This window comes from Cygnus olor, chromosome Z (assembly GCF_009769625.2).
Source record: "Cygnus olor isolate bCygOlo1 chromosome Z, bCygOlo1.pri.v2, whole genome shotgun sequence".
Taxonomy (NCBI): domain Eukaryota; kingdom Metazoa; phylum Chordata; class Aves; order Anseriformes; family Anatidae; genus Cygnus; species Cygnus olor.
Window position 1 is genome coordinate 73450773 of NC_049198.1, and position 15006 is coordinate 73465778.

The following is a 15006-nucleotide window of genomic DNA, read 5'->3' on the forward strand; positions in this document are numbered from 1 at the left end:
TCTCGGAAGTTGCCCATAAATGCAAAAATAGTAACTGTCCTGATAACAATGCATCCTGTCATACTTTAGATAAGAAGTTTGTTTGTTTGTTTGTTTTTTAATTTTGTAATTGCAGTTTCAGTAAGATTTTTTTTTCTTATTGTCAGTTTTTGGTTTGGATCCGCAATAGCTTGATGGAAGTGAAGTTAATGATTTACCAGTACTCTGTGGGGGAGTGTGAAGCATTAGTTTCTTGCCAGTGAACTGTTGTAAATTTGCAGATGCTATCTTCTAAAGAATTACTAGATAAATTTCCATTGTAAATGGAAAGTAGCCAGAAGTTAAGCTATGTGACTTGGGTTACTTTTAGAATAACCACTGTGAAATTCTCATTAGCAGTTTGAGTGTTTCTAAAATATGCAGGATTTCAAATTGTTTTTTTGGACAAAACATAATGATTGTTCTGGTTAAAGGTGCTAAGTACTTGGAAATGTGGTAGGAGAGGATCTGCATGCAATAGCCAGCTTGCCGGTCCCAGTTCAGGATTTCTGTTCTCATTTTCTCGGCAAACCCTTTTGCAAACTACAAATAATTTTTAACTTGAGAAGTCTGGATAAGTGCTGTTTGCAACGAGGAGGGCAGGACTGTGTTTTAATTGCATTTTTTGTATATGCTTGAGGATTATGAGGGGTGGGAATGACCTCTCAGGTTCATATGTTAACATTAAATCTTGTCTAATACTGTTAATTTGTCTGTTAAGACTGCAGTTAACTAAATTTGCAGCTGGGTGCCTAATAGAAACTTAAAAACCTGGCTCAATGGAAGACTTAACATAAGTGTTGAAATGAAATTGTGATTGTGTTCTGCCATTCAAATTTGATATTCATCAATATCAAATTTTCTGATCTCATAAACATCTTCTTCACTTAATACCTGCACTTTTCCAACCTGTTTTCTGCAAAGAAATGATTTTAATTTAAATAACACCTGTTCAAATACAGTGAGCTTTGAAATGACATTTTGAAGGTGTTGTGTGAGAGGGAGTGAGTGGAATTGTAAGGTCACATTCCACATGTATTTTATTTGTATTTTTCTCAGCGTTCTCTTTGAACCACAGAAGAAATTCTTTGTTGCTGCTGGGAGCAGTATTCTGCAACTGCTGCTTGAGATAAGCTCAGAGAAAAGAGTAATTCTGTTTTAGTGTTAGTTGTTATTGATGAATAAATAATTTGACTATGAGTACCTTCTGAGAAGTCTGGCTTCAAATTCAGATACCTGGGAAATCAAACCATACCTGGAAATCTGGATGCCTTTTCTTGATAACTGCAGTCTTCGCAAAGGCAGTCCGTAGAGGCTCTACACTAATCAGATTTATTCTGCTGCAACAGGCAATGGGTTTAATTTTTCTGGTATTTTAGTCGGATGGACTTTTAGTCAAGTAGATCTTTTTAAAATCAAGGTTGAAAAATCTTAGATTTCATTTAATTTTTTTCAACACTAAGTGTTTTATAAACTACAAATGAATGAATGGCATCGGGATGCCATTCATGTATGAAAATAATGCTTTAGGAAACGCTTTTTTGTTTGTTTTGGAATTCATTTGGTTGCTTTTTTACTACTGGTAGGCCTCAGACCACTGCTTGGTCATTTTCACAAGTAGTGTGAAGGATTCACACTAACATAAAAGAACAGAATAACTGGGGTCCACATGGTGTTCTTTGTTCTATAACCAAGCCAGCAGCAAGTAGGATAACTTATTCTAAAAGATAACATGGAAACAGACTCAAGTAGAAACTTGTGGACTTAAGAAGAATTTTTCTGCTTGAGAAGTTCATTTTTTCACTGCTGTCTGTCACACTAGGGCAATTTCTGGTTTAACATACAAGTTGTAACTTTTACCCCAGGGCTGCTAGCACAGGGCAGCAGCAATTCTCAGGAGGGGGGGATGACGATGACACTCCCTGCTCCCTTCCGAAATAATGTCATTTTAGACTACTGTGAGCCATTCCCGGTCTGCAAGTCTGTCCCCTGCTCCAGGCCACTGTTTTTTTGGGAGCAGTAATAACAGGGTGCTGAGTGACGGAGCTCCAAGAAGAGCTCAGCGGCCTTAATTTCATTTCCTCCCTCCTTACAAATTTTTCACGGATGACTGTCAGAGGACTTTGGCCTGCCCAGCTGATCAAGAGCTTGAAAGCACCAGATTTTGAGGTAACTTTGAGGGACATACAGTGCCCCAGTATGAGTTCATGCCTGTTGAGAGCAAGTTTAAATGGATACTGACTTCATAAAAGTTCCTGGGATACAAGGAAAACGTTAATGCTATTTTTATTCTAGGGGTTTCTGAGTGGTATCATACCCTGTATCATTAGAAAATTCTCAGCATTTATAGAGCCTTGCAGGACAAAATATCATAGGATACCTTCCCAGAATGGTGAGCATTTGCTCTGGAAAAGGTCGATGTTGTGTGCATGCACTGACTCACGAAAGCAGGTTAAAAAAGCAGTGCTGCTGAATGCTGCTACTGCAGGGAAAAAAAAAATAAATATCATTTTCTCAAAGGGGTCACATACAGGTTATGCATGTAGTGCTAACTGATTTGCATAAAGGTAGGTAGTGCTGTCTATCATCTAATTTATCCTCCAAAAAATAATTTATGAAAATGCTGCATTTGCTGTTGTGTTATACAGAGATTGTAGACAAGAATCCTTACCACTTGAAATCTAGCACTGAAAAAGGATAATGCCTCCCAGTATTTTTTCTTTACATAATAAATGTGTTGAATATTATAAGATGAAAAGCTTTTAATTTTATGAAATTTGGTTGGCTGTCAAATAGACATTATAACAAGTGGTTTCCAGCCAAATTGCATTTGCTGAGGAGTGATGGATCTCTTGCCAGCACTAAAGAGGCACTCTTCACATTGGATGTCTGCACGCTCCTCGTGGGCAGAATGCAGTAATTTTCCTGAACGTAGACTTTAGAAATTCCATAGCAGAAATGGAAGTTTTCATATTAACTGTGTCACTGCTTCCAATAGCTGGTGTTTTAACAGACAGAGCTAGTGAAGTTGAGTGGTGTTGCTCTTGCTCTAATGGTTTTCTTCTGTGTCTGTCCTATTCTGTTGTAACCCTTTTTCCTGATTTTCTTTATTAATATTTTTTAATTAAGAAAGAGAGGGGAGAAAAGAGAATTTGGGTAGCGAATAACATGACTGCATCATTCTACTAGGGATCACTCATTAGTCTTGGTTTATTTCTCTGTATTGTTTTCTACTGTAGTTAAAAATAGAGTATTAAAATCTAATGAAATGGTTACTTTTGCTTAAAATAAAATTTAGACAAGTATCTGATCCCAGTGTAGGCACCTTGTTAGAGGAATAAATAAATAAATAGATAAATAAGTGACTTAAGTGCTGGCAACTTTAAGATATATAAGAGTATCTGTAATATTTCTTTTAAGATTTCTAATCCAACAATCTCATCAGGATAACATCCCAAGTGTTACCTATAGAGTAGCTGATAACAGTGGTAAATCATCTGGATTCCATTGAACGTCACAGAAAAATGCATAATGTTTTGATATATAAAAACATTTAGGAGACAAAATACATTAATATATAAAACAAAAGCAATTGAATCTTTTAGAAGTTTAGTGGGATTTATTATCGCTGATTTAAACTCAAAGAATTGTTAAAGTAATAGCTGTTTTGACCCAAACAATTCATTGTATCATGGCTTTTTTTTTCGTATATTTAAGGAGTAATGCCTTGCTGCATTTTAACTATTTGCTTTATACATACACTATTGAAATAGATATTCTCACTTCTTTCTAGGATAATATTGCTTATCACATTGCTTCTCCTAGTATAAGGGACAGAGCTAGAAAGAACAATTTTATCTGTTCTCAAGTATGACATTTAAGAGTGTGTATGTCATTTCAAAATACAGGGTTTTTTTGATCTGTAGATGAGGCTGAGTTGGATTTGAATGTTTTGAGATGCTGAAAAGAAAGGCTTCTTTTGCACAACAGAAAGATAATACTCATTTCTGTTTGTATCTTGAGCATTTAGTGAGGAAGTTCTGAAAACTGTTTTCACAAATGCAAATTAGATTCAAAATGACTAAATGATTTGGAGGGCTCTATGGAAATAATGGAATGCTAGAAGAAAATAGAACTGAGAACTCTCAGTGTAATTGTCAGAGGTGCAGAACAGTCTGCCTGGCTATATAGGTGCTGTCTCTGTAATGAAAAACCAAGTAAAAATGATCAAATAATAATGCCAATAATCCTAGGGTTGGAAAGTAAGGTTAAAGTTGCCCATTACAAAGCCAGAGATTTTTGAGACGTAAAAATGTTTATTTTCCTGGTGAATTTACTTGTAGCTAATAGTGTTAAAAACTAATCTAATTGATTGTTCTCTGTAGATCTATCCAATCTTGCAATAAATGGGGATTGTTTAATTTTGCAATAGTATATGCTTACTGAACCAAGCTAGGCAACGTGCAAGCCAGGTTATCGGGCACTATGAGAAATTCAGCAATGTGTTCATAGCTCTTAACATTGTAGTATACGTTTAAGGCATTTAGCGGGATTGCAGTAGCAAGTGGCTTAATAAAATCTTAATTTCACAATGTCTCAATATCCTGAACTATATACTTAATTCAGTGAAATTAATGTAAAGTTTAATTAGCTTATGTGCAAATTCACCTTTCTTTTGGAGTGTACCCAGTGTGTATGTATGCAAACGCATATTCAATGAAATATTGCACATAACCATTCAATGTGCTCGTTGCATCATAATGCCTATCCCCAACCAAAATTAGTTCATTTATAATTGCGGATTTGCATATTGTTAAGTTATGTATACCCCCATACAAAATTTTAAAGGCAGGAACTGGAGAATATATAGGAAACATAACCATACTGTGTTCAACATGACAGTTTGGGTATTGGTAGTCAATTACTCTTGGCAATTATAAGATCCTCATAAAATAATGAGAATCTTGCTAGTGCTTCTGTAGGCAACAAAAGCAATTACATTAGAGAAAGACGCAGCAAAAGACTGAGAGAAAAAAGCTACACTGGGATTCTCTTTCAAGGTTTTGATTGGCTTTAAATACTGTTGTGGCCAGCTATTATATTTGAAAATGTAATATGCTAAGCCCATGAGTCAGTTTTCCTTAAATCAGTGTGGCTTGTATGTAACTATATTATTGGATGATGAGAGTGAACAAATCCATTTTTACAGCCCTACTCAGTGGCTTGCTAATGATAACCTATCTCCAAAGTGACATTGTAATGTGATTAACGTAATTGAAAAGCATATATGGAGGAAGGAAATGTTATTTCTTCCAGGTAGAAAGCCTAGTTATTGAGTAGGTGCGGAAACCTGCACAAGAAAAGAAAAATGGGGTGAATTACTAACAGTTTTTTGGGATGAAAATTGTGATTTCACAAAATGAATAGAAGGGCTGAAGGTTGCATGAATCTGAAACGGTGTTAAAATACCTGTAAGAATCACGAAGGAATGTGTGTGTGTGCATGGTGAGTGGAGGAGAATCATCACCTGCACGGAGACTGGTAAGTTGAAGGGCAGTTACGGAAAAGGATGAGGAGAAATCTCCTCTTAAAGTTATTATTAGCATACTAGTAAGACTGTGCACCTTTATAATTGGAAGAAATGATTGTTATTTTCTTATTGCCTGTTATTTTCTTATTGCCTGCTGTATCTATGTGAATGGACAAATAGCTGGTCACATGAGTTTCCACTGTATCTCTAGTGCTAGTATTTGATACCTTCAGGTGTTGCTAGCATTTAAAAATATACACATTAGATGGACAAACTGGAAAAATTTTAATAAATAAAAATTATATTCCTGTTCACTGCTACCTTTGCTGGAGTCCTTCTAATGTGCTGGCTGGTCTGAAATCTCAGGATCCTTTTTGAAGGGGAGAGCAAGCTGCCTTGTACAATTTCTCAAGATGGAAAATATGCATGCTAATTGCATGCACCCCTAGTCTGCCTCCTCTTTCCGCCCTGATTCCTGTAGCTGGCATTGGATGCTGTATTTACTGTCTGTAGGTTTACCTTGGGACTAGATTACGGATGGGACAGAAAAGTTCCCTGCTGTCCTTACAGCCTAACCGCCCCAGAAGCCTTCAGGGTTAGTGTGCCCTGTTGCCTTGGGAAATGCATGTAAGCCGTTACTTAATGGTACACGAATTGCTCCCTCTGGACCTTTCAGTCCTTTAGAGTACTCTCACATACACACTATGGGCTGTTGCCATTGTTTGTTTGTTTTTTCCTACACAGTGGCTTGTTCTGGAAGGTGGGCATTTTGCCTGGCTTTTCTGCTATGTTTGGAGCAGCAATAGGAGATTTAAAACAAACTGGTTTCATGATCATGATCTTTTTTTCTTTGTATATGATTCATATTTGAACTTAATAAATTGATCTGCTTCGTATCCCAATGCAGAATGGGTGCAGCAGATAATATTTACAAAGGCCGAAGTACCTTTATGGAAGAACTGACAGATACTGCTGAGATAATAAGAAAAGCAACTTCAAGATCGCTAGTAATTTTGGATGAACTGGGAAGAGGAACTAGCACACATGATGGAATTGCTATTGCTTATGCTACACTGGAACATTTTATTACAGATGTAAGTGATCAGTCTGACACGTGCTTGTGAATACTTTTTTACTTTACTTTTTAATTGTAGGTTTACTTTGACATGGTATATGTTCCATTCTTGCAGAAACGTGACATGTCTAAACTCAGAGCAAAGGTTTATGTATAAAGGATACCAGTGCTTTGTTGGTATGTTCGGGGAAAAAAAATTAAAACCATATGCATCTATCTCATTGTTGTAGGTGGAGTCGCTGACACTGTTTGTCACTCACTATCCCTCAGTTTGTGAGCTAGAAAAGATGTATCCAGAAAAAGTTGGTAATTACCACATGGCTTTCTTGGTGAATGAAGAAGAAAGCGCTGACCAAAAAGGTACAGTATAAAGCCATCTGAGATTCTGGCATTTTGGGTAGAGGCAGAAGTTGTAATTACTGTTACATACATCTAAATGCACTGAAGTATCAGCCTGTACACAGAATTTTGATGGTTTGTAAACTGAACAACCATTTCTCTCTCAAAATTAATACAAGGATGACTGAGCCAGCTCAGATCACAGATTCACCCAGCTTCTCACAGTAGCTAAATAACAAAAGAACTAGGCAGGAGGGATTAGGGATCAAGCATATGGCAACTCTTTCTCAAAAAGATCCCACTGTCTGCAAACACTTGCTGTGTAGGGGGCTTCAAGAATTAGATGTGGTTTCTGTTTGTTTGTTTTTTAATCTTTGATCGATTTCTTTTCAATGAGGTTTTCCATTCCCCCAGTTTATTCACATATGCTTTTAAAATCTTCATTCTGCTGTGTCAAGGAGCTCCAAAATTTAACACTGCATTAAAATGCATTTACTGGTGTGAGGAACTACCTCCTTTTGTTTGTTTTGAGGCTGTTTTGAAACAGCATGTAGCTTCATTTGCTGGTCCCCATTCTTGATTTGAGTCAGACTGATGATACGTTTATCCTTTCTGTGCCGTACCTAATTTTGCAGATTTTTTATCATAATCCCTTTCACTTCTGTTCTTAACCAGGCAGAAGAGTTAGTGTTTTTTCTTTTCACTGTTGCTCTGAATTAGTTAGAATTTTCAGTAAGTTTGTCACCTTAGTGCTTAGCCCTTTTCTTTGTTTGCTAATGGATAAGTTGAGCAGCTCTGTCTGACTGCACTGATGATCACCCTTCATGGTGCAAACTGACTCTTACCATCTGTTTCCTGTCTGCTCACTAGTTATTTACAATTGCCAAGGCCTTCCTTGAAGATTATGGCTGCTTGGTATTCAGAAGAGCATTTGATACAGGGCTCTTCTCAAAAGCACTTTGAAAAACCACATAGGATTTATCCACTGTCACTCTTTACTCACGTGCCTTCCAAACTTAAAATGGTTGGTGGTGTAGAATTTCCCTCTATACAAACTGCTTTAGCTTTTTTTCCAGATAGATCAGCTTTATTCAGGCACTTGACAATTCTGTTCTTATTTTGGTTTTCCCACGTTGCAAAGTAATGGCATGTTCCCTAGATCACTACTAGAATTATTATTTTTCTTAATTGGCATGGTATTTGCCATTAATCTTTCCCTATAATTCATTCTTAGTATTGTACTATGTGCTTACATTGTAAACTGATCAGACAGAGGGTCTCCAGTATTTGTCACTAAATACTGTGTATAAATAAAAATATTTTTCAGAAAGTTAGTTTTAAAAATAGAAGCGCCTCCCCAAAACCTATACTCTCACAGAAACTTTTCAACATCAGATGGAGGCTTGTCTGATACAGACAGGAGGGATACTTTGGCTTTTGTACTCTGTTTAATTTTAGAAGCAGGGATCCCTGAAATAAACATTAATGTTGAGCACCGGTTGTTTAATACAAAATTGTCTTTAGGTGAGCACTCTATAGCAAAACCAACGTTCCCCATTAACTGCATCATTTTTAGGAGCATCAGTATGTCCTTTCACATCTAGCTGATTAATTGAACTGTTCATCTCTGATACTCTCAAGCAGTTGAGATGAGAATGTACTTACTGTTCCTTATGTGTTGTGTCCTTGAAACCCTATACCTTATATTTTAGTTTGCTGCTTCAGCCTTCTTGCTTTCAGTGTTACTTGGCCTGAACCTTCAGGCTGCATGCAGTCTTCACTGTTTTGCTCACGAAAGTACAATAGGTTTACTGCCACAGCCTGGGAGCAACAGCACATCCACATTTCTTTCTTCAGCTGAATCTTTAGCTCCCATGTCTATTGTCTCAGTGTTTGAATTGTTTTATTTAAGATGAGTTTTGTGGCATATTTTTTGCAATCTTTGGCTTGGATCACTCAGATCAAATCAGCTTGAGACATCAGTATTTATGGAAATCTCCATTGTTTCCAAAAACCTGTGTTTCCAAGATGAAAGAATGAATGGCAGTGAATAACACCATAGTCTTTGTGCTGTTAACACAAGGCCTGGATTGTGCAGAGATGTAAAAAGAATGTATAAAGAGGAAGAGGAAAGTCATCAGATTTCTTATCATTGCTTTTACATTTCTATCTTATTGTCACGACATAGAAAGAATCCACCATCCTAACCGTTTGGGTTTCTCTAAGCATTTTTCTGTAGCTCCTAACCTACTGGCAGGCAGCAAATATTTTGTTGTTGTGCTGTATTACAGACTTCTTGACTGCGGGATTACTGATATGTCCTTTATTCTGTCTGGTAGACATGAAATGCAATATTCCAGTTACAGCATAACTAATCAATTTGACATATAAAGACTCTTACCTTTTACACACATACACACACGCGCATGTGTACACACTCACTTCTGTCTAATAAGACATCAGATAAAACTACAGTGAAACACTTTTTTTAGACTCACTATGTGCAAGGAAAACGTGAACTCAAGGAAACATTTTTATCTCGTATTTCTTCAATGGAATTAATCTCACAGGAGGTATGAATGACAATGAAACCAGAGTCTCTGCTCTTTCAGGCTTTGGATTACTACATTTTATCAATATAACAGAGAGATATTTTATTTTTGTTCTATTTTTTAGGATCTGAAGAGGAAGAGAATCCTGAATTTATCACTTTTCTTTATCAAATAACTAAAGGAGTCACTGCAAGGAGTTATGGGCTAAATGTTGCCAAACTGGCAGATATTCCTGAAGAAATCTTGAAGAAGGCAGCTCACAAATCAAAGGAGTTGGAGAGATTAGTGAATATGAAAAGGTCAGAACAATTGTGACATTTTTTTCTAATGAAACTTCCAGATATGAGTGGAGAAGCATTTTGCACTGAATGTGCATTAAAAAGAGCAGTAAGAGCTACTTTAGATATACTTCTACCCTTCAGAGAAGAGAAAGTGAGATGAAACTTTGAAAAATCATTAAGAAATTGTGCTATCCATTTCAATCAAAGCTTTAGATTTTGTGGTTAGCTATTATGTCAGAGGTTAATTGCTACCCTCTTAGTCATGATTGGAAAAAACTAAATGCACATTGAACTAACGCTAGGAATACACTTTATACTATCAAGTACATTCTTTCAAATACGTATTTTCACTTTTTTTCAGGAGGAAATTCTGAAAGTTATATTTGAAATATAACTATCTTCTAATACCTGTTTATCTTTTAACAATGACAGTGAAAATATAAATATATTTGATTTAGAAAATGTATTAATTTCAGAACTTGACATTCTATTTGCATGCTATAATGTAGAAGGAAATGCTGCTGTTTTTGTTTCTGGTTTAACTTAACAATAAATATTTTTTATATAAACACACAAAATTTTACTGAAAGTCTGATGATTTTATTATTCTCCTGATAACCAATTTTCATTTAGGGGTGTATGTATCTTGCATGCTAGACTAGTTATGAAAATTTGTGTGTATCAAATAGCATCACCTTTATAAATCCAGTAATGTTATGTATACAGTTCAGGTGTAACAATGTACTATTATTCAGATGCATTCCACCAAATTTTCAGTTGTTACTATTTTTCAATGCCAGTCATATCAGCAAAATTCAAGAAACCCTTTAGGAATAAAATAAATCAACATCTTTGTTGCCAGTTGCCTGGTGGTAATAACTAGTCCTGGTAGGAGAATCTCATGAAAAAAATGTTAAGGATTAATTATTTGCAGATGCAATCAGTTCTTTTGATGCTTATCAGAATGCAGTACCTAACAGTGTTTTTTACCTCTTTTAAGAAAGCAAAATAAAATAACCATATTGAAGATACATGACGGTTTGAGGGGAAAAATAATGTGGTAGAATATGTCCATTTGAAATAGTAGTCCATAATTTACAAAAGTAAAATGACAAATTACTAACAATGTCTTAACTAGATCTAGAAAAAAATGTTGTCCAGAAAGGTAAGAATATGAGCTGAAAGGCCAGAGTTATTGTGTGATATAATTAAGATGGGAAATACTATATCCGTTTTATCTCCATTCTGTCAAAATCATAAGACACAAATAGAGTTCAAGCATGTCTCCATTCCCGAAAAGAGACTTAATTGCATACAAAACCTATGAGCAGTAAAAATAGTATGTGATGATGTAATTAGAAGACTAATTTACAGTGCACATAGAGGGGAAGAGCTAGGGCTCACTGGGTAATCATAATGATGGGACCTAATTGTGTGACATTTTTCAGCTTTCGAATAAGTAAGCTACCATCTGTATTTTACCTTTTGGTATGCAATTTGCTGGTATTCTTAAAATGAAAAAGAATAAATCCCTCATCTACATCTGCGATGAGTCCCTCACCCTGACTTGCCACTGAGGCTGGAGTCCCCCAGGGCCCAGGTGTCACCGCGGCCTCCTGCCACTGGAGCCATCCGAGTGTCCCCTGTGGCCTGTCACGGGATGGATGCTCATCGCCCATCCCAACCTCGTGCCAGGCTGGTTTGGCACCACCACAAAACAGGACAGGGATATGGTCCAGACAGAAAGGCGTTCTTTCTTCAGTTCGTGCCACGTGAGTTCAGCTTCCTGGTGTCACATGAGAGCAAGGCATCTGTACCTGAAAAAAGGTGTGAGTGAGGAGAGGAGGAGGCCATGGCTTCTGTCAGCAGTGGGCACGTGGGTAGGGCTGTGGTAGCCGTGAGGTCCAGCCCAGCCCACCTCAAGCGTGCCACTTCTGTCTCCCCTTCAGATGAGAGGCAGTGCTGTGCCATCCCCACAGCAGTTGCTGACTTGTTGGGTTTGACCCGTTACACATCGCTCCCTCATCGTAAATTCTTGTGTGAACTTTGTAGGGAACGTCACGCACCTCTGTGAACCCAGAGCTCAAGTCAGTGAAAAATAACAGATTATCAAATGTGTCTGATGACTTAATAGTGCATAAATCACTGTATTACATAATGCTTAATTTTTGCAGTTCTGTGTAGGTAATTATATTTTCTTTTCCCTGTTCCTCTTTAGTTTCTTTTATTGCCATAATGTGATCTAAATATCAAAGTTCTATACCTCCTCCCCAAGAGACATTAACAAAGTTTAAAATGGATATGAGCTTTGCTGTGGTGTATCAGCAGTAGGACATAAAAATTACTGTGAGAATCAAACTCAGGCCTGTTCATAGCAGTATACTTGTGCTATCACAATACCCACAGGCCAGCTGCCTTGTCTTATTTTTTTAAATCACTTTCATATTATTTAAGAAAATCCACTGTGTAATTCCATCCAGTCTTGACATCTTTGTCATCAGGAATGTGCGTTAACCCATTTTAAATGTCTTGTTTACTTGTCACAACTCTTATGAGTCCTTCTTAAATTGAAAAATATTAGAAAGAAAATAGGAAGGATGAGTGTACTCAGTGATTTCAAAATGCATTCTCTCTTCTTGATTTGTTAAGTGCAAATTTCTAGGAACTGAAGACTGAACATCTGTATCTCTGCAAACTACAATACTGTTTATTTTCTTTAACGGTTTACTTTTGCTTAGTGTTTTATTTCGTCTTGTTGATGCTTCTGGTACTGTAAGTTAATTGTAAAATTACTTTGTTGACTGTACTGCAGATGGAATATATACAAGAAATGTTCATTGATTGCTTATAGATCAGTTAACGTCTTGAGCTATGCAAACTGCTATTTTTGACTGTGTATAAAAGTTTGTAGATGACTGTAGGTTTTTTGAAGTTTAACATGCTTAACTTAAAAGTGTGTCCATATTTTGATTGATTTCTTTCCCCCCCCAGAAAAACACTGAAGTCTTTTGCTGAAGTATGGAAAATAAATGATTCTCAGGAACTACAGAAATGGAAAAGTATGTATGAACCTGAAGATGAAAGAATGGACAGTTTTTAATCCTCGAATCTTGCTTAACGATGGAAAATATTGCGGATATAAAATACAAGTCTGGAGAGTAATAGATTCTATCAGGGGATAGTTCTAGGTGCATTAAGTTAACTTTTTCAGAGATAAGTGATGCCACATTGTTTTACGGTGCCCCACATCCACTTCCTGCTTGTAATTTTCTCTCTCCATATTCCTTGAAATGTTTTCCACCCTTTTTCTTAACTGCAGAATGTCTGCTGGTATTGAATTAAGTTTATAGTATGTTTAGAAAACACAAAAAATTATGTTGGTAAATTATTAGAATGCATCTTTTATAAATAAAATAATGTCTTTTAACTTTATTGTACTTCAATTTCTATAGAAATAATTCTCTGCATTGGGAAAATGTAACTGAATCGTGACTATGCTATGCTGTTGTGCAGTTGGTAAGAATGAATGCCATAAGGCAAATTCTTTTTGTTCTAGTATTAATGTATTTAAAATTCACTGTTTATGTAAAACAACCCCTACAACTGATGTAAAGAATGAATTTAAGAGAGAGCGTGTTATAGAGCTGGATAGGAGAGACTCACTTCTACAGATGAGATTAACTATGGTGCAACTGGTAGTTTTCAAACAAGCAGCACAAAATATGCATTGACTGCATTTCCACTTCCCTCTTCTTCGTTCTCATGTATGTCTGCTTCCTTTTCTCCTGATCTTGGCCTGCTCTGACATAGTCTGGAGAAAAACTTACCCTAAACAGTGGTGGATTACGGCCATGAGCTGAAATGGGTGATTCAAACTATGCAACTGTAATCCCCAGCACTCTGTCAAGCGCAAAGTAAAGTGGGGAAAAAACAGAAATATTTTTAATTTTGTTTATTTACAATTTTCAAGTTCCAAGCAAATTTCATACAGGAATGTGATTTCCAAATTCCTGTTTCTTTATAAATGTAGCCAAGTGAAAAATATCTTGCTATGAAAATGAACAGTGACGGTCACGTAGTTAAACCTTAGCAAATAGCTTGTTATATTTAAAAAAGTATTTTATTAAATGGAAGGAAGTTCAGTAAAATGAAATATCTTGGTTTTGCTATAAGGAAAATAATAAAATGGGGCTTGTAATCTTTGAGACAGGTGAACCTTCTGATTATTTCAGTAAATATACTGAGGGTATTTTGTGGCAAAAATGTTGGAGATGAATATGGAATTATTGCAGGTGATTTAATTAGCCTTTCCAATGTAAAGAACTTTGCACAGAATAAGATGTAATTTTTTTAACCTGTCATAAACAATTGCTAACATTTGCCAAAGACTTTTTTCCAAGTTCTCCTTCCAATTGCAGAGGATCAATTAAACAGTTTGTCTGCTGCTCAATAGCCGCAATCAATACAACCATCTCCTTCCAGATCTGCAGTATATTTGTCTAAATGGGAAGAGCTGAAGAAGAAAACTAGACTTTCAAGGTGTACTTATACATGTGTGTTTACAAATGCCGCACACTGTGAAGCACAATGAATATAATTCTTCATTACCAATGCACACAGACACTGTGCACTGGATCTAAAGACCTCTGACCATAGCCTTCAAAGAGAATAATGAACCATTACTGAATTCCCATATGTGCTAAATGTGCTTTTAGTAAGACTCTCTCTGTCCTCAAGGGAGCATTCAGACTGTGCTGTGACACGAAAAAACACCTGGATGCATTCTGAGAAAAATAAAGAAATACAATTAAGAATGGGTGAACAGACAAGGTACTGCTGACCTGCTCATACTACACAATACAAAGCAGTTAGAGCAGGCTTTTTTCCTAATGTCTGTGACCATTTCGGAAATAAATTTTAATTGTAGCCTTGCCCATTTCAACAAAAGAGGTTATCTTGTCCCAGTAAAGTTTCTTCTGGGCAGGCAAAGTAATTGCTGAAGCTTGCTGTTTTATTCAGTACTGATAATTAGTATTCCTAGCAGATAGGTAAATGTTTGAATGACCATTTGAGAACGCACTATAAGGAGATGCATCCTGTTGTTCAATGTGTTTACAGGTGGCTTTAGGATGCATCTGTAGTGCACCATACAGAACAGTGTAGGTTTGTCTAGACCTTGTCCTGCTGATGTGGAGCAGCCAAGCTCATTAG

General features: G+C 36.4%; 1 protein-coding gene across 2 annotated transcripts in view; it reads left to right on the forward strand.

Annotated features, from left to right (window-relative positions):
* MSH3 (mutS homolog 3) overlaps nucleotides 1–13216 on the forward strand; it is a 113588-nt gene extending 100372 nt beyond the window's left edge. For both annotated transcript variants that reach the window (XM_040540627.1, XM_040540626.1), the window contains exons 21-24: nucleotides 6456–6642; nucleotides 6854–6983; nucleotides 9639–9813; nucleotides 12787–13216. In XM_040540627.1, coding sequence (XP_040396561.1) covers nucleotides 6456–6642; nucleotides 6854–6983; nucleotides 9639–9813; nucleotides 12787–12895 — 601 coding nt within the window. In that variant the 3' untranslated portion in view covers nucleotides 12896–13216. The remainder of the gene's footprint in view (nucleotides 1–6455; nucleotides 6643–6853; nucleotides 6984–9638; nucleotides 9814–12786) is intronic.
* Nucleotides 13217–15006: the final 1790 nt, after the last annotated feature.